Here is a 23,666-nt window from a genome sequence, read left to right on the forward strand (position 1 = left end):
CATTTGGCAAACTTTAATTAATGACTAGAAGTCCATATTTGAAGAACATTTTCAAAGTCTCTCCAGTATGTCTTTGACTTTTAAGACAACCGCAATCACCTAGAAATCAATTAACAAACATCTAATAAACTCATATCTTTAAGATGCCACACTATACAGCTAACCCTATTTTAAACACCATTCTATAAAGTGAACCCCAAAATCAGATGCATATTCTATAAAGTGAACCCCTAAATTTTGCAGCATTCTATAAAGTGAACCCCTATATTAGATACCACAATATAAAATGAACCCCTGTATTAGATACCACAATATAAAATGAACCCCTATATTAGATACCACAATATAAAATGAACCCCTATATTAGATACCACAATATAAAATGAACCCCTGTATTAGATACCACAATATAAAATGAACCCCTATATCAGATACCACAATATAAAATGAACCCCTATATTAGATACCACAACATAAAATGAACCCCTATATTAGATACCACATTTTAAAGTGAACCCCTATATTAGATACCCTCCTATAAAATGAACCTCTATATTAGATACCACAATATAAAATGAACCCCTATATTAGATACCACAATATAAAGTGAACCCCTATATTAGATACCATTCTATAAAATGAACTCCTATATAGATACCACAATATAAAATGAACCCCTATATTAGATACCACAACATAAAATGAACCCCTATATTAGATACCACAATATAAAGTGAACCCCTATATTAGATACCATCCTATAAAATGAACTCCTATATTAGATACCATAATATAAAATGAACTCCTATATTAGATACCACAATATAAAATGAACCCCTATATTAGATACCACAATATAAAGTGAACCCCTATATTAGATAACATCTTATAAAATGAACTCTTATATTAGATACCATAATATAAAATGAACTCCTATATTAGATACCACAATATAAAATGAACCCCTATATTAGATATCACACTATAAAATGAACCCCTATATTAGATATCACACTATAAAATGAACCCCTATATTAGATACCATCCTATAAAATGAACTCCTATATTAGATACCACAATATAAAATGAACCCTGTATTAGATACCACAATATAAAATGAACCCCTATATATTAGATACCACAATATATAGTGAACCTCTATATTAGATACCCTCCTATAAAATGAACTCCTGTATAGATACCACAATATATAATGAACCCCTATATTAGATACCACAATATATGCAATACACAGATATATGATATGCCACAAAATAAATGAACAGATATACCAGATACGAAAAATCACACTAGCTTCAGACTGCTGAACCACACTGGATTCGGACAGGTGTAAATGTATTGACTCACCTGAGCAATTCTTCCCGACCCAGATGGGGCTACAGGTACAATGGTAATCCCCATGAGTGTTCGTACAGGTCCCATCATGTACACATGGAGACTTCAGGCACTCATTTGTGTCTATAAAAAAAAAGATGTACATTAAAATATCTGCATCTCTAATATGGTTTATCTCGAATACCCTGCTTGAGTCCAAGTCGACCGCCGGTCCCAGCCATTTTCCCTATATAAATGATTTAAAAAAACTTCTGATATTTTGAACACGGTAATCTCGAATATCCCGCTTATGTCAAAGTATTTTCAAGGTCCCATATGCCCTAAATTCACCTGGTTTATCTCAAAGTGCAGTCAATTTTCTGCTCTGCTTACCATACCTGTTAAGTCACACATTCACACCCGCAGCTACATCAATTATAATTAATGACCGCTAATCCACACTCACCTTTTCCAAGTAGACCCAGGTCACAATAAATTGTTCAATAGCTTGGGTGATTAGTGAAGCCTTTCAACAATAAGGATTAAGTCCACCACCAATTATGAACTAACACGCCCAATGCCATCTTCGCAAGCCAAGTGTTTTCGGTCCGCTTCGCTCCCCACATTTGTGGGGAGCGAAGCGGACCGAAAACACTTGGCATCTTCGCAAGCCAAGTGTTTTCGGTCCGCTTCGCTCCCCACATTTGTGGGGAGCGAAGCAGACCGAAAACACTTGGCTTGCGAAGATGGCCCAATTCCTGGGATGGTGTTTTGAATGAATACACACTATATCATTAACATGTGGGTTAGATAAACGCACAAAATTGCCGAAGTGTGCTTGAGGGTAATGCTCATAACAACGACAATGCATTTAATAATACACACTTCATCATTACAACTAGAACAGAGAAAACACGAAAATTTATTTAATTAACATTTAAAAGTTTTTCTTTTTAATATCTGTCTTTTTTGTTTCTTACGTGCTAAAACTAAAACACAATTGCTACATCCCAGTCGAGCCTGGACATCAGTAAACTTAAAGTAAGCATTCAGCACGATCATCTTAATTTTGAAACACATTGTGAATTCAATAGGATGTTTATATATATTTAAAAAAAAAACGAAATGTTTGTCTTTGAAATTCCACCATATTAATTAATCAACTTGCATTAAACTATAAGAAACGGCAACGGGGTTGTTGTTTATAATGCAAATTTCATACTATGCATCAAATATCCACCTTCAAAAAAAAAATATTCAAGATCGATTTTGGATATCTCGAACCCCCGGATATCTCGAAGTTTTTTCGAGGTCCCTCGGACTTCGAGATAGAGATATTTCACTGCATTTGTGAAACACTCACAGATGCCCCTGTATGCCCAAACTCCAAGGTCAAGAGGTCACAAATTCTAATATGGTCTTGTCGCAAGGGATACATACATGAAATATAAAAACCCCAACTCTAACCGTTCAAAAGTTATGGCCGATGATTAAAGATTTTGTGCACAAACAAATAGACCAAGAACTATATGCTCCGAATCTACAATTACAGGGGCATAAAATAAACCAGCATCATTAAGCTTGTACTTCACAGATACTAAGCATAAAAGAAATATGAGACAAGTTGTGATTTTAAAAGATACCATGATATGAACAGTATCAGCAAAAATGTTCACGAAAGATGCATTCCATAATACCATAAATTTGGATATTTGCAGATCATTTTTTGTACAATTTCTAGGTTCTCTTGAATTCGTAACAGTATTTTTTTGTAAAAACTAAATTCTTGGGAAAAACCTACATATATTGCTCAAAATAAATCTATCATTTTAATTCATGAATCAATTTTTACCCAAAATAAATATACTTCAAAATTTCCAGATTGACAGTTTAATTCTACCCCTGGAAATCATTTTATGTTCTCTTACTCCCTTTATTAGTGACAGTAGGTATGGGCAGTTACTACATATCACTTGAATAAAGAAAAACAGACTATAGGAACTCTTCATTATCAGGAGATAAACCATTCCTTCATGGCAGTCTTCATTTGAATGGAAAATTTAGCAACTGTTTTTATTTTGGGATTTTCATATTTAGACAATAAGCAATGCAAGATTAATAGTGATGAAAAGTTAGTTTAATAGTCAAATCACTTATGTGATGCAAACGACAGTGTCACCTAGGTGTACAGTAATTGTTAAAACCGACCAAAGCTGAATATAAATTTCCAGACATGAATTATGAAGGACTGCTCTGAGATTCGGTGAAGGTGCTAATCCAAATATCCAGCCAAGCTGAATCTCAGCCATGATTTTATCTAGTTATGAGCAACCCTTGTGCCAAACATGAGCTTCTAATGTCTCTAAATTACAAAGTTAAGGTCTGGAACCAGTCCAGTGACCTTGGCCTTAGTCAAATGACCTTCATTTGGGTTCATAACAGAAATACATATAGATCAGGCTACAGAGAGACGTGTGTTATTTGATATTACAGAATCAGAGGTTGGGATTTCTTCTATATATGTGTGTGGGACAAGTAAATTGTCTTACTTCGGCAACTGGTGATCACAGAATAAGAGCCCTGAGTATTAGTTAAAAGTATCACTAGCCCCATGGGCTATGAAATCTAGAAAGAGCTCCCAAAGGCAGGGCATATATCCCCTTGCAATGAGTCTCTACAAAGTCCCATGGTGATCACCTGACCTTTTGATCCCAAACTCAATAAGGTAAATCACTATTTCCTCTCTTGATAACAAAGCTGCATGTGAACTATCAAATCAATCAAGCAACAAATGTGCTCTGCAGTGTCTACAGGCTTTTTCTATGAGTCCCATAATGACCTTGACCTCTTACCTTCCTGCTGTACTTGTCAATGCATTTAGTTTTTCTTACAGATGTGTGTGGTTGTAGAGAAAAAGATTTTTGACAATAGGTCAATTCTTAACCGATTTTATTGCAACCCTAAGACCCTAGGGGGTGCAGGAGTTCTGAATTTTACAATTTATGTCTTCCTTGTCCCAAAGATGCTTCACACTAAATTTGAAGAGAATTGGAATAGTAGTTATCAAGAAGAATTTTAAAAAGATTTAATGATTTCCATTAAATTTTCAGTTGAGGTTTTCATCACTTCTGTACAAATAAACATATACCACACCTTTTAAGTACCCGGTTTCATATTGCACAGATTTGACAACTGTAACATCAAGTACACTGAATTTTAAATAACACAAAATAGCCTACTTTTCATACATGATATACATACTAGGATGATTATTTCGTGCTACAAAAACTATAGCTATGTTGTACGTAGACACCATTCCACTTCCACAAATTAATAGAATGTGTAGGACACTAATGAATATGATGATGTTCCAGTACAGGCAATATTCCCCAAGTACATGTACGTACATCTCTATTATATATAATAACTTCCCTCACGTAAATCAGACATTGGCACTAGTACCTGAGCTCAGCTAGTAACTGCCACTGGCGGGCATATGGACTCAAAAGTAGTTAATTAATTTGTGAACCAGTATTTACACGGCTTGGTATATCATATACATGTACATATAGCTGTATTACACGTGTTCTACTGACCTAATTCACAGAAATGCCCACTCCATTGCGGGGGGCATACACAGGTGAAGTTCCCATGGATATCATCACACACACCATTATTGTGACAAGGTCTTTTCGAGCAATCAGTATCCTCCACTGAAACTAAAATATTGAAATTCATTAGCAAAATACTTTAGACATTATAAAATAAATGGTAAATGCAAAAAATCTAATGTGGGATTAAATATCACTTATCTCACTGATTTAATGATTGAAATGAAAACTTCTGTGAGAATTTCTACTGCATAATCTTGAAATATAACCCAAATAAAATCATCTTTTTTTGTATTAATCAAACAATAAGAATACATATGTGTTTCCATAGAAATCCAAACATTGCTACTAATTCATGTAACACACAGTATGAATTACAGAGTAATTGGTCTCTTTTCTGTGGTTATAATCCCAATTATCAGACCTAAACCCACCAGCCCAATCCATTTAACCATAACTCTAATATTGGGTCAATGCTGCATGCAATAATTCAAGTAAAGCATTGTATGATTTTCACCTAGATCTGCTTTATTAATAATTATAGTACATAATTTGCTTGGGGAGTATATATATAGGAAATGGGGCAGGTGACTGTCATAAACTTACTGAGGTGCTGTAAGCTGATTGAAGTGAATGTAAGCTGATTGAGGTGAGTGGAAGCTAATTGTAAGTTGATTGAGGTGACTGTAAGCTGATGGTCATAAATGTAAGCTGATTTAGGTGAGTGTACGCTGATTGCAAGTTGATTGAGGTGACTGAGTTGATTGAGCTGATTGAGGTGAATGTGAGCTGATTGAGGTGAGTGTGAGCTTATTGAGGAGAATGTGAGTTGATTGAGGTGAATGTAAGTTGATTAAGGAGACTGTAAGCTGATTGAGGTGAGTGTAAGCTGATTGGGGTGAATGTGAGCTGATTGAGGTGAGTGTGAGCTGATTGAGGTGAATGTGAGCTGATTGAGATGAATGTGAGCTGATTGAGGTGAATGTGAGCTGATTGAGGAGAATGTGAGTTGATTGAGGTGAATGTAAGTTGATTAAGGAGACTGTAAGCTGATTGAGGTGAATGTGAGTTGATTGAGGTGAATGTGAGCTGATTGGGGTGAATGTGAGCTGATTGAGGTGAGTGTGAGCTGATTGAGGTGAATGTGAGCTGATTAAGGTGAATGTGAGCTGATTGAGGTGAATGTGAGCTGATTAAGGTGAATGTGAGCTGATTGAGGTGAATGTGAGTTGATTGAGGTGAGTGTGAGCTGATTGAGGTGAATGTGAGCTGATTGTAAGTTGATTGAGCTGATTGTAAGTTGATTAAGGAGACTGTAAGCTGATTGAGGTGAAGGTAAGCTAGATTAATGAAGTGACTGTAAGCTGAGGTGAATGTAACCTAGCTGAGCTGATTGAGGAGAATGTGAGCTGAACGATGTGAATGTGAGCTGATTTGAAGTGAATGTAAGCTGATTGAGGTGAATGTGAGCTGATTTGAAGTTAATGTAAACTAAGGTGACTGTAAGCTGATTGAGGTGAATGTGAGCTGATTGAGGAGAATGTAAGCTGATTGAGGTGATTATAAGCTGACTGAAGTGAAAGTAAGCTGATTGAAGTGAAAGTAAGCTGATTAAAATGAATCTAAGATAACCAAGGCAACTAGAAGCTGATTGAGCCCAATGCAAGTGTTGACCAAAGGGGTGGGGAAATTGTATATGTCTATCTGAGCATCTTTTCAAATAGTCATGCAGTCTGGTTTAGTATATTTAGCTTTACTTTCCTTTGATTTTGAAAAATAATAAGAAAAAAATGAATTGATTTATATCATCATATTAAATCAAAATTTGAGACATGAATGTTAAAAACATTGTTTGAATAGATCTACAACCCCCCCCCCCTTCAACATAAAAAAAAATTCATTCTCACACCAACATATTTAATTATTCTCATTCACAATTCCTGTTCAGTGTAACATGTAAATCAAATTTTTATGTTTATTTTTGTCTTGTATGAAATTTTGTGTGAATTACAAACACATATGGAGTGCAAGGCTTTTTAGCTTTCAGTTTAAAGTTACAATAAATTTCCCATTCACATCAAAACAATTAAATGCACATGCTTACAATCGGTGATTCCAAAACGAAACAACTCATACTGTCCAGTTACATGCACATGCACTTTGCATTAACATTGAATGAGATTAAGTCGGTGTCTGAAACTTCCCCATACTTAAAAAAGTATGTTTTTTAAGCCTCTGCAGGAATTATTAACCATCAGCGATATGCATAGCAGTCCGATCAACAAAAAATGTTTTCATAAGCAACAAAGTAAGAAATATCAAAGGTTGAAAGATTGCAGTCAAAACATAGATCAATATTTAATGGAAATCACATGAATGTGTGGTTTACTGGCTGAAAAGCCCCATACTGTCCTCCTTAAATCTGCATGACTATCTAAGATTTATAATCTACACAAAGAAAGAATTAAGAATCTGAGAAGCATTTAAGAAAGTGATTGATAGGTGTTTTGCTATTACACAAGCCTTGCAATGATGTACATTGGAAGATACAGGGAGCTCATCGACTGCCACGTCTGGAATGCCTCAGCCGAACAAAACACAAGTCTCCCAACAAAAATATAGGTTTGGAAGATAAGTATCTTTGCTGAGAGAGGATGGAGATGAAAATGTGTTGAACTGGTATCCGTGATATATCCGTGAAGGGTTAACCTGATTAATGAACTTAATGACGGAGGAAGTTGTGGCACACTTAAAACAGTTCAGAAGTCTTAATGGATACATGTTTTTTTATGAAGCAAAATAGAATAAACTTTTTCTATTTTTACATAGAGTCTTATTCCATTTCCTCAATATAATTACCCAACTACTACTCATCATGCACCTAAACTGAATCTGTTCGACAATTGTAAGAGTAATATTAAATATGTGTGCGTGTTAACATCAAAGGTAAATATTTGGTTATGGTGACTGTCCAGTGCACTTCTCAAAACAAATTTCCAAATCATAATGATTATTGAGAAATTTAGGAATAAAGTCCGAAAGAACTGAATTAAGAATGATTTAGGAATACAAGATTTAAGATTTCAAGAAACATAATATATCATACAGTGTATGTGCATTGATCCAGGATATATATCTCTTCTTCTTTTTTTCATTTTGTATAATGGCATTGCTTGCTGTGTGCACTCTTTGGTGATTAATTGTAATCACTTAAATTAATCATGTTAATCCAAAGGACTTTTAACCCTGTTATTGACCAGTACATTGTGGTCAGTCCAGTCAAAATCACATATGTTTCTAAGACTTCACTCTCCAACACTCTACAACATGACCAGGCCCTTGCAATGGATCACATCACCTATAATTCCTTACTAAGAGCCATATGTTACACAAAACCAAGGAGGACCATCAAGACAGGAAATGGCAGACCCACTCAAGGTTTAATCCAGTTCATCAGGTCAAACACAGCATTGACATGCACACACACACCAGATTGAAGAACAATATCAACCAAAAACAAAACATTTTAGAATCAGTCATCCATGTCGACCATGCATATTTCCTTTCACTACAGGTACATTTCACCTGTATATCGAGTGTCCGTGTAAACTTCAATCAAAGCTTATTTTTGATTGCCCATCCGGTAAATAAATCACTTTGTTAAAAATATTACACAACATCCTCCTATCAATTGAAATTATGTGTGTTTTTTATCCGTTTGAGCTACAGGCACAGACTGGGGGAACATCTAGCAATGAAATGTCTAATATATATTAATCTGTACTGGCTTTGAATATTGCGATTCCCAAAATAATTTGTTCCTTTGCATTTATTTATTCAACATATAATATATATGACTGATAGAATCTTTCTGTATCAGTTCAGTGTCTTTGCCTTACATTAACAGATGCAGGAGAAGAGTTAATATTAATTTTCACTCCTAAAGCAATGTACATTTATAACTAATTTCAACTGTTACTGACATACACATGTTTTGAATCAAAAAATATATGAACATTTCATCGACCTGTCGAGAAATCAAAAATTTACCTTGCTGTTTGATTTTCGTTTTTGTTTTCCCTTACCTGACAGGTAAACATTTTTAAATCTCACCTGATTGAGACCAAACGACCCCTAGAACCACTAAAATCACACAGCTAGCCTCCAAAATTCTCTCCATTAATAAATTATCCCGCAATAAAAATCACAGTAACCGTCATCTCCAATACTTGAGTACAACACTAATCACTACTGCACTTATTATGAGTCAAGCCTCACTCGAACGCAAAGTACAGGAAATTGAGGGAGTTCCGAAATAGTTGTCTGCTCTTGGCTTTTTTCTTTCTTTACAGTCTTTTTTTTTTTTTTTTCCTTTCTTTCCTTCTTGGTCTTTTCCTTACCATATTTCATAAGCAATAGATTTCAAAAGAAAGCAATAATACATGAACTAAAGTTATAGACACACTCTGTTGCTAACAAATTTCTCAACCGCAGCTCGGCGTGAAAGTAAACACCGGCACGAATTATTTTAAGAACGACTGACTTAGAATTAAAAAGAACATGGCGTCCACGGTGAGTGTCTGGTGACTGAGCAGTTTTAATATAGCAATGATTTTAAGTACAAAGAAACTGTTCCATGAAAAAAGTTACTGTTTGACGTGCAAAAAGTTAGTTTTATATTGGACTGTTTTTTTCTAATTCCCTGATGGTGAACAGTTCTCAAAGAAATTAATTGTGAAATAGCAGAGAGCTGCTGATTTTTTGTTGATGAAACAAAATTTACGTGTTATATCTCCCGTGTTTTTACATTGTTGTTTCTAGAAGTTATTATCAAACAATCCTTTTAAGAATGGAATTCTTGAAGAATGAAAGTCCAGTGTGTCCCAAGGCAATTTTATCAGTAAAGTACATTTGATTGACCAAGCCATGAGCTATGCTTTAGCATTGGGCCCTAACGAACAGGAATGAAACGCTGTTTTTGAGAAATCGAGAATTTCACTTTGAACCGCCGCGCAATGAATATAACGCGTCAGTATTTATCAGTAACAACATTTGCCTGCTTGGATTTGCCTCCTAACCCCTCTCTAATGCTGTCAGTATCCACTTTATTAGAATCCATGTAAACATTTACTTTACTGAGGACCCATTGTAATACGTCACATTCACTCCGGGCCTGACATTTTAGTATTCCAATACATGTAACTTTCTACAGAGTTATCGCATTGCAAGCTCTAATGACTAGAGCGCGGGAAATAATCCGAGCTAAATCTAAACCTCTAACAAGGAAAAAATTTTGACGCCAATCCCAGAAGTCCTTTGTCAAAAATGGCCAAGATCTCGCAAAGTCACACCTTGGAATATGATTGTGAACTTGTGTGGATTATCATCCTAATCTTGTGGCCTCCTTGCTCCAAAATTCAGTGCATCATTAGACGAAATGTTTAACGAGGTGCAATGTTTATGAAAGGCAGGCTAAGATGATGTGTGACGTCATGTCTACGTTTTGACGTACATCATAATAAGACTGACAGTGGTGGATCTAAATATGTACCGGTACTTGTTATTTCCATTTGTAAAAGTCATACTACCGGGACAATATTGAATATACGTAAACATTAGGCATACGTAATATGGCATCGAATACAAATTGTGTATATTCGACTGCAAACCACAAATCTGATTAAAATACTAAATTCTCAATAGGAATTTATTATTTTAACAAGAAAAAAGGGAGACTAACTTTTTAAAAATTGTTAGAATATGTGAGGGATCAAAGGTACTGAATTAGTGCTATTTAAGAAATTGCAAAAAATCGATGGAATTTGGTCAGATTGAAAACATTTTTTTAAAAATCTATGGTTTCTTTCCCGCGCCTAAAAATAATAAGTGCTTAAATCCATTTCCTTTTAACATGTCCGGTAATGCAAACCACGATGACCCCCTTCCTCATGATAACCAACCATGCCACTTACTATTAACGACTGAAAAAAATCATTAATTAATTCTAGTTTTGTGAATCAATCTTAATTAATGTATCCTCACAACAACAGTGGAGAGGGGCTTGAATCAATTATGTTGCAATTTTATTCAATGATTATATGTGAATGCTGAAATATTTCATCATAGTCAGATAGTGTTACAACTAGGATTATGTATGATATTATAAAAATTGTTCTAGTTTTCTCTTTTGGAACATACCATTGCTACAAGGGGATTGTCATATGAATTTCATTTTTTTAAAGATCTATAGGTTCGCATATGTATGTGGGGGGAGGGGGGGGGGCATATACATGCCCAATAGTTGAATTTATCGATACATGCCCAATAGTTGAATTTATCGATTTATTTTTAAATTTTCATTATATTTCAATGCATTTTGTGTTTAAAGGCAGTGCTGTTTAAACATAGTTTTACAAACTTGAAAGGTTTGGGTATTTTTATCATACAATTAGTAACTTAAAAAGATTGAGAGTAGAAAAAAAGGAAAGTAGAGGCTGAGAGCATACAGCAGAACAGGTCATGTATCAAAGGTTAAGCCAGTCACAGTGAAGGCAGCAGAAATAAAATGTATATATAGCATAAAAATATTTCAATCACATTCATGTATACATGTTTTAATCATTTTTAATATAAAACCCTGGGAGAAAATTCATGTAATGAGTATTTGGCAAATGGATATTGTTTGAATTGAACCTGATCAAAGCATGAACATTACAAAATATGTACATACAATGAAGCTGCGCTCGCCCAAACGGTAGTACTGTCAACATATTATATTGACATGATTGAGTATTTTATATTTTTGATTTATTTTATTTGTTGTAAAAAAAAAAAAAAATATGTGAAAGGATTAATAGCATTAAATTATTATTTTTTTTAACTTGAAGATTATTGGAATACTAAAATGTCAAGGCAAATGTTTTTAGTGATAAATACTGACGAGTTATATTCATTGCACGACGGTTCAAAACGATATCCTCGATTTCTCCATAACAGCATTTCATTCCTGTTCACTATGCTAATGCATAGCTCATGGCTTGGTCAATCAAGTGCATTTGATTGACTTTGTTGATATTTCAAACTCCTATGCCCAAGGTCCTCTGGTACTTAATGGACATTTGTTCCAGTAATGGTCAATATATTTACCAGACCAAAATTCTATAGGCAAATTAATCCCCTATCAGGGGTCGAAATTAACTTTTTCTACCACAGGCTAATTTTAGTCCGTGGGTAAAAAATCCACAGGCTAAAATGAAAACCTACAAGCTAAATTAAAAATAATGAAGCAGTGCTCTTTTATAAATATATATTTTTTAATCAATGATTTCCCCCATCATTACTGAGCCTAGTGGGTCAACAGGCAGCGTTTGGACAACACACTAAGTTACGTAAGTCATATGGTCTCTTGATTATCGCACCTCTAACAGTCTAATCCACAACTTGTTTACCGCAGGTCTAGATCCAGTCTTCCAATTTCATGCCACATCAGGGTTGTCACTAGTGATTTTTTAAAGCGAATACAGGACTCATGGTTTTATAAGCAGTATGATCACGAGTCCTATGACTTTTTCGATAAGCATCTACGCAGTGAGAAGTGCACCCGTGTCGTCACTACAACCCGACCTCAATATGACAATAAATTTAGATAGGACATTCTCATGATTCTGATAAAAATAACTACCGGAAGACTTGGTAAAACATAGACTCCGATATTTTTTGTAGATAAATGAATAACAAAAACATCATACTTGGAATTATTCAATTTAATCACCCCTATAGGTGAACAGGACTCGTGACACATGTCGATATGCGATGTCCGACCTCTAAAGCATTTGTTTGACTCCGAGTTTCTTAAAAAATCTTAAAAGAAAAATCCGGATAGAAACTGTTATTGATATCGGTCGTTCATGTAAGCGTTTGTATGATTCAGAGTGCAAGTTTAAGAAAAGCGAATAGTGCATCACCTTATAAAACGGATACGATACGATCATAGTTTGTAAATCACCACTCGCTAAGATTTTCGAGTGTCCATTATTTTTACTCGCTATTTTTCAAATGTACTCGCATTTTGCGAGTATTTCTCGCTAATTTCGAGCCCTGTCTATTTATGGCCCCACCCTACGGGGGGAGGGGGGGGGGGTTGACAAACTTGAATTTGCACAATATCTGGAAACTTTCATGTAAATTTCAACTTTTTGGTCAATTGGTTCTTGAAAAGATTTTCAAAGATTTTCCCTATACTGTCAGGTAATTTGCCAATGTCCGACAGACCTTCGGAATCGCTGAAAGTCAAGTGCTTCCTACAATTTAAACTATGCATATCATTTTGGAATCTCAAATTGAGATGCATGCAGATTTTACTAACAGTGGAGCCTCGTTAATCCGGACACTTTGGTTCCCAGCAAAATCGTCCGGATAAATGAAGCGTCCGGATAATTGAATCGCAGATTTTCTATCTTCACATAAGTAACCAATATGTGCCTACTTTATTGATGCATAGTGAATTAAACACATTCTATCATTGGATTTGACCATTTGCATTAGTAAATAAATTATGATAATGTTAACATTTACATGCATTTCAAAGCACTAAAATTTAATGTACATGTTCAGTGTATTTGCCTGTGCTTACATTGTACATAAATATGATCCTTACAAATAAATATAGAAAACTGTGTACCGTATGCACTAAAACAAATAATGAAGCACTTTGTGTAACTATAAGTAAATAAATCATTAGTAACTAACATAATCATTTACACTACAAACATTTCATCACACTTTTACTTCTTAAAGAGGCCGGTAATTTCCATCTGTCACGATTCACGGGTTCGACAGTCTGTTAAAACAATCTTCATCGTCCAAAGTTGATATAAGAATTTCGTGATTATCATGTCAGTTGACAACATTCTTTAACCAAAATTCAATCTGCCAGAGTTTATATTTCTTATTCTATAATCATCCAAGACAATATCGGGAGAACAAAATCATTTAAGCTCGTAATATCAAGACCTACTACTGCTTTGATCTAGTCACGCGCACCTATTATTTTCATGATGCGATAATAACGGAACAAAACTCAGGTGAAACTAACATTACAGGTACATACAGAATTTAATTGTCATTTTCCTTAAAATGGTAATTTTCTCACTTCTACCCAGAGCTTAAAAATTCGAAAGCAGTAAAGCTCTACAACATCGTAACAAGAATTAATCGTACACAGGTACATTCTACATGCGTGACATTCTAAACGTTAAAACCTTATACTACATATTCATGTGCATGAACATACATGTATATTTCACGCCAATCAACAGTATAAAATCCAGAATCTAAAAGTATAATCTACACTCTTTAGATTTGAATAAGCCGATATCAATTTACGAATCAGCATAACTGAAATGTGTAGCAGTTAAAAAAAAAATTATCATTACGGCATGATGTTTAATTTATTAATACTATTAGGCTATTGATCAAGACTATAAAATATTATGCTACAGATTTATTTACAAAATTCAACACTACACGCAATAACGATCTTATGTGCAAAAATTGGCAATACAATGTCTCGATCGGCACGTGCTATCTAACGGACTTATCATCACACACCACCTAATTGGAGGGAGGTGTTGACAGGGTACAGGTAATCGCTTCAATTAGACAGTGTGGCTTGTTTTTTTTTGTTTTTTTGTTTTTTTATATATATAATTTACGCCTTGCTAAAATTGTCCGACACAGACCTTCCCTAAACAAAATTACCGTCCGGATTAACGGTACAATTTTCAATGCATTATAACGTTTTGTAGTAAAAAATGACCGTCCGGATCCGGAACACGAATTTCCGGATTAATGATGCAAAATAATGTATAAAAATTCTGTTCCCTAGAAAAATCGTCCGGAAGGTGAAGCGTCCAGATTAATGGCGTCCGGATTACCGAGGCTCCACTGTACATATGTCATGTCTATGAATTTTTAAATGACTCTTTTTCATGCACAGAACATACCCTATCCCCCAGTGAGACCACAACCTGATGGCTCCCATGAAATCAAGTTACCAGAGGGACCATATGGAGTGCCAGACATTATGCTGAATGGGTAAACACATAACTAAAGAACCATGCAATTTATGGGGGAATGTGGTTTCTGTATGCCATTTAACTACCTACGATGGTAGAAGACTCGGTGTTCTTGAAATTTACCAGTCTGAAGGATTTGACTGGTTAAAATTTCCTCAGACCAATAAAGTTCACAGTACATTTCATTATTCGGACTGATAGAAATCTGGAAATGTCTGATACCAGTCATACCACAGATGTAGATTTCAAGAACTCTGAGACTGCACAGTTTTAAAGATGAAGTTTTCATCTGGATATCACATAGCTATTTAAAACGGTTTACCTCTATCACCAGTATATCTTGTCAATGATACGCATTACATTTAGATGCCTTTAAAACTGAAAATTGTACTACATTAGTTTTACATCTAGATATCACATTGTACATTGCATCTAGATATATGATATCACATTGTACATTACATTTAGATATTATACTGATGTTGTGCATTATGTCTAGATATCAATTCTACATTACATATAGATATCACATTGTACATCATATTCAGATATTATACTGACATTCAAGTGTACATTATTTTTTTTATGACATGTTGAAAATGCACATTTCATAATCCTGTCTTTTATGTTGTACTAGGTGCAATTTTGACGACGTGCATTTGTTTCATTTTAATTTCTTAGTACATGTTCTGATGGGTTTTTTTTATTATTCACAAATTGATTATCGAAATTTCACTGATTTGAATGTACCCAGTATAAATGGACAAATATCTTTCCTAATGTTCTGTCAGTTTTTCATTAATTGCTTCATTTTACTTATTCAGTGTACAGTCCAGTAAATCCAAACTGGGAGCCGTGCATCCTCTGGAATATTCAGAAATGCACGTAAGTAAAACCATTAATACTATTTCAGATTTTTAATGCCTCTACACTACAGTCCTCCACAACAGAAAAATCATAGGGAAAAGAGTTATAAATTTTGTCAAGGTTAGAACATGTGTAGTCACTAGCGTAGATTCAAGTTTGCTTAGATTGTGCTCCCATAGCCTTGGTGGGATGAGAATTAAGGGTTTAAAGTTAACATAGGACTATTAAGGAAACCCTTTGTAAGTATAACAGCTTCAAGGTTACATTTGTCAAACTTTACAGCAAGACTACAATTTGGTTGAATTAAATATATGTAATATACATGTAGATTCAATGCTGTTTAAGTTGTGTCTCCTCTATTGGTGGGTAAGGACAAGATGAAAACAATGTTCATAAAAAAGTTCTCCAAAAGTCTTTTCATTATCAAGACTCAGATTCGGAGGATACATAATTAAATAGGAAATTAGCTTGGTTACTTTTAAATTCGATTGAGTTAAATTGCATAATTTGCATAAAGTATGTTTACTTTTATAGCTGGATATAAAACATGTTTTTTATTCCTATGATAATATCCAAAGATTATGGCATATAATTGCTTTAAACATAGAGATTTGAGTGTATTGTTGGACCACTGTCAGAGTGTAAATGTTGCAAATTTATCAAATGACAATGTACACAGGATTGAAACTTAACTAAAATTTCCAGAAGCCATGTGGGCTCCTGAAATGTTATTTCTGGAAGCCCACAACAAAAACTGCTAGCCCACATCTGATGCAATATAATACAGGATATCTATGAAATATGTGAATGGATCATATATTTTGTGTGTGTTTGTTTCGTCATACCGTTTGAATGCATAGTAATATTTAGAGAGGTTGAAAATAGGTTTCCATAATTTTTTTTAATTTTTCATAATACACTTAGATATACTCTTTCACAAAAACGTTCATTATTAGATTATTTTATTTCAATTCCAATATTTTGGATTGACGCTGCTTTCTTTGTACTAACAGTAGCTTTATATTTTTACATATCCCTATGTCATAATGCTTTTCATATCCCCATGTCATATGCAGGAAGACTGCAATCATGCTCATTTTTCTGCAAGGTTAAAAACTTCCAGCTGTTTTGACAGTGATCTTGCAGATCGACTTGGGTAAATTTTGCATGGTTTACTTTCGGTTTAGAAGAGTTCTCCAAAACGCTTTAAAAAGGGACTGGTTCACAATTTTTGATAAAAATATTTTTCATTTTTTAAACATTAAAAATATAACTCATTTAATGTTGACAGCCAAAATTTTGACCTACTGAATGCCAGAATAAAAGCAATATTTTAACCTTAAGGGCAGATGATACAAACAAATTTTTTCTTTCGAAGAGACTTTATATGATGTCATTCTTTTATAAAAGTGGATAATTCATTGAATTCTTTTCCCCTTTGACTTGGAGAGTGAAATATTTTCCATATTCCAAAAAAAAGTACAAAACAATAGTTATCATGGTAAATTAGTTTATTCTTCATCTGTTTACCTTTTTTATACCTCAAAAAATGGTTGTCAGGGAGAACAGAGTGTACTGATATTAGATTTACAACATAACATGTAAAATATTAATGCATTACAAATTTTACACTTGGAAAATATCAATTGCTGCTTCAATAAAATTACATAGATGGACATTGCACCCTCAGTAAAGGTTTACAAATTAAAATAAACTTCATAATATGTTGACTTAATGTTTAAAGTGTAATATAAACTTAAAAATCATATACCATATGGGGTGAATTTTCTGAGTAGAAGCAAAATTGTAAATATCACATTGGCTGATTTTCTCAAGACAAAGAAGAGTTATCTCCCATAATATAAGAGTAAAATTTTACAACTTCTGAAAATAATTTACAATGGCATTTATGATTTTACTGTTTGTTTTTTGGGGGTTTTTTTTGTCACTCTTGGTTTTCCTTTGCTATTCATCTCTGAAAAAAATAAAGAAATGCCTAATATAGGATCTCTTTGATGTGCCATTTTACATTAATTTCTGCATTATGTCACGTTTCCCAGTAGAAACAGGAGAAAGATAACTGCATGCTTCCTGCTGACATCTTATATATAGCAATAATCCAAGTCCATACCGTTTTTCGTCCTCACAATGTCTTATGCGTTGTTAAATCTAGTGGTCTACCACACGCAGCACAACATTTTTCCAAATTGTCCACTAGAATTCCAAGTTCCACAACTCGTCTCCAACAAATCATCTTCTCATGCTCTTCTTCCGATTCCTCACTCTCTGATGCATCAGATGGATACGTTTCTTCATTTCCTAGGCATTCTTTTGAATTATCACCAGACGAACATTTTTTTCTTGATTCATCCAACTTCTCCTCAATCACCACGTTGTTATTGGCATCAACATTCACTATCTTACGTCCAAGGGATAATGCATAACCTTTCTTAGCATTCTGTAACCTTTGATGACGTTTTTTACTAATAATTTTTCCTGATTTTTTCCTGAATGATTCTGGCATCACAATTGTTTACATTGTTTACTGACCCCCTTTCCTGCTCTTAAAACACAGAAGAGTTCCAAACAACTATAAATGAGAAAACCAAAACCAACCAAAGTATTTTTTTACCATGGGAACTCTTCAGTGCTAAAGGTAGAAAAATTTGTTTATATCATCTGGCCTTAAATCTGTGTTATGTAAACAAAGACTCGAATCTTTTTATGTAAACAAACAAGTGAAATATTGATTTTGTAATATAATGCATCTTAATTTTGCATAGTCACAAATTTTAACTTTTAGATGACACATTTTACCCCAAAAATGCTTGAAATGTGAAAGGTATAATAAACTTAGATCGATATCCATTTCTTTTGAAAATTTTGTAAACAATAGCATACCGCAATCTTTGTTTACAAAACAAATAATAAACTCTCTAAAATGAGCTTCTGTGATAATATATAACCTTAATTTTCATGTGAAATATTTCAAACACAATAGACAGTAGATTTTGATCATCAAAAGTGAAAAACAAAATTTTGGGGGAAATAGTGAATCAGTCCCTTCAAGCTTGTAAACATCTCTGAAAAGCATCTGGTTGCTAAAGATATACTGATTACTGAACCCGATACAATTATGACCAATTCCTGTTCATAAAAATCACTTGTCATGTGGGCGAGCAAGACAGTGAATTTAGGCACCCACACAAAATTTTACTTGCATTTGGCGAGTGGGCAAGTGCTAAGTTTAAACCCAGGTACAAGAACAGTCGTTCTCCTGCACAATGCTAAATATGAAAACTTTAAAGGAAGACTAAATCTTATAAATACTGTATTTCATAAAAGAGATTATATCTGATACAGTTTTTGCCTCTGATACTTAGTCATTTGAGTACGTAGTATCTAAAGTGACTCAATTTTTCAATTTTAGTCAAAGTCAGTCAAAATATTAGTTGCTGTGACGGGTTTTTTTTTTAAGGTCTTGATTTCAAGGGCCAGGGCCTTTCCAAATGGGAAAAATAGTGACATTTGCTTGAAGTTGGGAAAATTTTCATACAAAGAAATAGGGAAAAATCCCATTCAGAGTGCATTAAGGTATAATTGGGCTCCTTCAGACTTTCAATTTGGTCAAAGCTTACATCATTCAAATAAGCAGACACCAAAAAATTAGGTTTACTTATAAAGAATTTTGAAGCAAAAATTATAATCTGTGGGCCTGTGAAGAAGATTTATGAACGATTTGGCTACCCTGCTTGATTTGTTTCCATTGTTTGGGAATTTTAAAGAAAAAATTGGGAAAAATACCTGCTTTTCAGTATTGGGAATGGGGCCTTATTTCGGCCCCCTACAGACCCTAAAAAATCCCTGTATGAACATTTTATTTTTTGAGAAGGTCACAGTGGTGAATCATGTGACTTTGGCATGACCTACCCAGAAAAATGATGACGAAAGTCAACACAAGGGAAATTTAAACGTATTACCTTTATCAATAACGAATTGTCACATAACGTATATCAAAATTTGAAATGAGTTGCAACGGTATTCTTGCACAAAATGCTATTAATCTCGAAACAAAAGCAGGAATGCTGAATTGGATGGGCAAATAGAACCCTTATCATCTACAGTCCTTCAGGAGTCCTATCTCTGAGCTAGGTAACTCCAGAAAATGTTATGATCCATTGGTCTCTTCTCTTTATTTTCAGTGGCATGAAAACAAAGTGAAAATGGACCTTGCCATGTTGAGAAATACACAAGGAATCCACATGCCATTAAGGTTACAGATGGAAAAAAATGTAGCACAGAAGGTATGTGTTATCAAGAAACTATGATTTTATTGAAAGTTGTAAATTGCACTGAAGAATGTAACAGTCATTTCCAAAGACACATGTTAAAAAAGTTGTTCAATCCTTCCTGAGCCAAAACTCCCCTCTGGCTGAATAGGACACACACTGATCTGTGACAGCTTAAACCCGCAATCCCAGCTAGAGACAGGACTTATTTACAACTGGGTGGACTGACACAATGCAGATAGAATGACTGGTCCAAGTACACAACATGCATTGTCAAGGGGCTTGATTGGGATTCTAACTGATAACCTTGTGGATGTCGGGCTGACACCTTGATATTACTGAGCTTCTTATTCCACTTGAGGGCAAAAACAATGGTTAACCTTGTCAGATATTCATTGTAATTTATTGATAGGAATTCAGCAACTATGTTTTGACCCCTGTGATTAGATGCAAATTACTATACCTAAATACCTTATATATACCAAATATGGCTACAGTTTGTATCAGTGATAATATGTTGAAGAAGATTCAGTTTATAGTTTGTGTTGATGATTATTATCTGAGGATTCAGTTTACAGTTTGTGTTGATGATAATTATCTGAGGAGATTCAGTTTACAGTTTGTGTTGATTATAATTATCTGAAGAAGATTCAGTTTAAAGTTTGTGTCGATGACAATTATCTGAGGAGATTCAGTTTAAAGTTTGTGTCGATGACAATTATCTGAGGAGATTCAGTTTACAGTTTGTGTTGATCATAATTATCTGCAGAAGATTCAATTTACAGTTTGTGTCGATGACAATTATCTGAGGAGATTCAGTTTACAGGTTGTATTGATAATAATTATTTGGTAAGATTCAGTTTACAGTTTGTGTTGATTATAATAATCTGAGAAAGATTCAGTTTACAGTTTGTGTTGATGATAATTATCTGATTAAGATTCAGTTTACACCTTGTATCGATGACAATTATCTGAGTAAGATTCAGTTTACAGGTTGTATTGATAATAATTATTTGGTAAGATTCAGTTTACAGTTTGTGTTGATTATAATAATCTGAAGAATATTCAGTTTAAAGTTGTGTCGATCACAATTATCTGAGGAGATTCAGTTTAAAGTTGTGTTGATGATAATTATCTGAGAAAGATTCAGTTTACAGTTTGTGTTGATGATAATTATCTGATTAAGATTCAGTTTACACCTTGTATCGATGACAATTATCTGAGTAAGATTCAGTTTACAGTTTATGTCAATGATAATTATCTGAGGAGATTCAGTTTACAATTTGTGTTGATAATTATCCGAGGGAGATTCAGTTTACAGTTTATGTCGATAATTATCTGAGGAGATTCAGTTTACAGTTTGTGTCGATGATAATTACTCGAAGACTCATTACTTTTTCAGATCAACAGACTACCAGGGATGCACAGCTCTCACTTGATGAGTGACATTTTATCTGGACGAGATGAAATGATTGACTTTGAAGATCTTCTGAACAGTGAGTGCTATTCATACCTTGTGATGTTATATAAGGGTTGAATAATGATTTTTTGACATTTGTTTTGCTTATTGATTAATGTGTGTTAGCACATTTTGATATTGCAAGAGATGTAAAGAACCATTTCATTTAAAAAGAATCATTAGCAATTTTCTTTATAAAATGCTTTAATGTTTAGAAATGTTCTCACCTTACTCTAACGTGTACACTACCTGTGGTTTTGATTATCAGATGGGGGGGGGGGGTCCTCTCTCATTAATCAGATGGGGGGGGGGGGGGTCCTCTCTCATTAATCTGATGCTGGTACCATTGTTCATCTGCTGACCATTACAAATTCAACAATCTATATTGTCTTCTGACAATTCTCGTCTTGCATTCATTGTGTACATCCTGAAAGATTTTTTGTGTTTCAAATGACCTTGACTTTCCCTGACAAATTCAATGCTCAAGTCTAGTACATGTACATGTACTTACATTTATAGTGGTCAAATAATCACTAGTTTGCTGTTCACTACAAATTCAAGTTACAGTTTAACAAATGGTGATTGAAATTTGGCTTAGTTATTAGATGTTTATGAATGTTTATTCATAAACAGATCAAGGAAAATGTGTGTTGACCTGTGTTATAATGATTGGTATTGACCTGTGTAATAATGACTGGTATTGACCTGTGTAATAATGACTGGTATTGAGCAGTGTTATGATTGGTATTGACCTGTGTTATAATGGCTGGTATTGACCTGTGTTATAAGGACTGGTATTGACCAGTTTTATAATGACTGGTATTGACCAATGTTATAATGATTGGTATTGACTAGTGTTATAATGATTGGTATTGACCAGTGTTATAATGACTGGTATTGACCAGTGTTACAATGACTGGTATTGACCTGGGTTATAATGACTGGTATTGACTAGTGTTACAATGACTAGTATTGACCAGTGTTATAATGACTGGTATTGACCAGTGTTATAATGATAAGAATAGATATTAACTCTATTGATGCTCTTTTACAGATCCCGCTGACTGTGAAGCCATTGGAGACATACATTTACTAATGGAGAGAAAATCAGGCTTACTGTAGATAGTACTGTTATCCGTACATTTCTGTGAATTCACTGTTCAGACAGAGGGAGGAGGACTAGGCAACCCCCCTCAAGCTCTTAGTACAAACTCACAAGTGTCAATTTCATACATTGTAAAAAATCTCTAATAAATCTCAATGTTTTGATTTGAAGTCTGTTATGTAAAGTTACAGAATTTGGCCGACTTTAATGCTTTGTCAACATTTAGTATTTGACAAATGAAGAGATGTGTTGAAATAAGAGGGTTTATATGTAGGTCATCATTTATTTCGATTTAACATGCAGACCACCAAGGAAATAGTGGAAAGCAACATGAATTTGTCAATTAGGCATGACCGGGGCCTACCCAACAATGTGTCTGTAGCTTGTTGATTATTGCATTTTTCACAGAAAACAATTATTTTCTGATTCATGGCTTGATAAAAAAAAAATTTGTTTGCAAGATATGGAGAGGAAGGCAAGAATTTCCAGTTTATCCGAAAAAATAGGACACTTAAAAGCCAGAGTCTTTACATATTAGGCAGTTTTTTTAACTATATGTGTACATAGCAATAACTCTTGACTAATATGAGAATTTTTTTCATAAATATTGTAAAATCACTTTAATACCTAGTATTTTGCAGATTTTATTTCCATGAGCTAATACCATTACATTTTTTGCAAAACATATTTTTCAAGAATTGTCAAAATGTTACTATATAAAAAAAGTTATAGGAGATGCTTCTCGTTTCTTGTAATACTAATAACATTGTTCAAACTAGTAAGTAATTATAATCTGGGTAGTTCTTTGAATAAATGTAAAATTCATGTCAGAGCTGGTGTCAACATGAAACTCTATGTTTCCATGAATATTTTTTCCCAGCCAAAAATGTTGGTATTGATAATACAATTGATTTCCAAAAGAGT

At 34.0% G+C, this 23,666-nt stretch overlaps 2 protein-coding genes across 4 annotated transcripts in view; one reads left to right on the forward strand and one right to left on the reverse strand.

Annotated features, from left to right (window-relative positions):
- Positions 1 to 9,198, reverse strand: part of LOC125678202 (vascular endothelial growth factor receptor 1-like) — a 59,508-nt gene extending 50,310 nt beyond the window's left edge. For both annotated transcript variants that reach the window (XM_056153674.1, XM_056153672.1), the window contains exons 1-3: positions 9,060 to 9,198; positions 4,932 to 5,054; positions 1,369 to 1,479 (exon numbers count right to left, since the gene is read on the reverse strand). In XM_056153674.1, coding sequence (XP_056009649.1) covers positions 1,369 to 1,479; positions 4,932 to 5,054; positions 9,060 to 9,126 — 301 coding nt within the window. In that variant the 5' untranslated portion in view covers positions 9,127 to 9,198. The remainder of the gene's footprint in view (positions 1 to 1,368; positions 1,480 to 4,931; positions 5,055 to 9,059) is intronic.
- A 73-nt stretch (positions 9,199 to 9,271) lies between these two features.
- On the forward strand, positions 9,272 to 22,906 carry LOC125678204 (proteasome maturation protein-like). 2 transcript variants are annotated; one of them, XM_048916451.2, is made up of 6 exons: positions 9,272 to 9,518; positions 14,944 to 15,041; positions 15,847 to 15,907; positions 20,092 to 20,193; positions 21,581 to 21,674; positions 22,692 to 22,906. In XM_048916451.2, the coding sequence occupies exons 1-6, from the start codon at positions 9,507 to 9,509 to the stop codon at positions 22,757 to 22,759; spliced, it is 435 nt and encodes a 144-aa protein (XP_048772408.1). In that variant the 5' UTR covers positions 9,272 to 9,506; the 3' UTR covers positions 22,760 to 22,906. The 2 variants fall into 2 exon arrangements, with proteins under 2 accessions (XP_048772408.1, XP_056009650.1); XM_056153675.1 differs by lacking the exon at positions 9,272 to 9,518 and adding an exon at positions 9,595 to 9,613.
- Positions 22,907 to 23,666: the final 760 nt, after the last annotated feature.

The sequence above is a fragment of the Ostrea edulis genome, chromosome 2 (genome assembly GCF_947568905.1).
Source record: "Ostrea edulis chromosome 2, xbOstEdul1.1, whole genome shotgun sequence".
Taxonomy (NCBI): Eukaryota; Metazoa; Mollusca; class Bivalvia; order Ostreida; family Ostreidae; genus Ostrea; species Ostrea edulis.

Coding starts and splice junctions, on each gene's coding strand:
- LOC125678204 (XM_048916451.2), top strand. Junction 15,042..15,846: donor CCAGACATTATGCTGAATGG/GTAAACACATAA, acceptor TTACTTATTCAG/TGTACAGTCCAGTAAATCCA. Junction 20,194..21,580: donor AAAAAAATGTAGCACAGAAG/GTATGTGTTATC, acceptor TTACTTTTTCAG/ATCAACAGACTACCAGGGAT.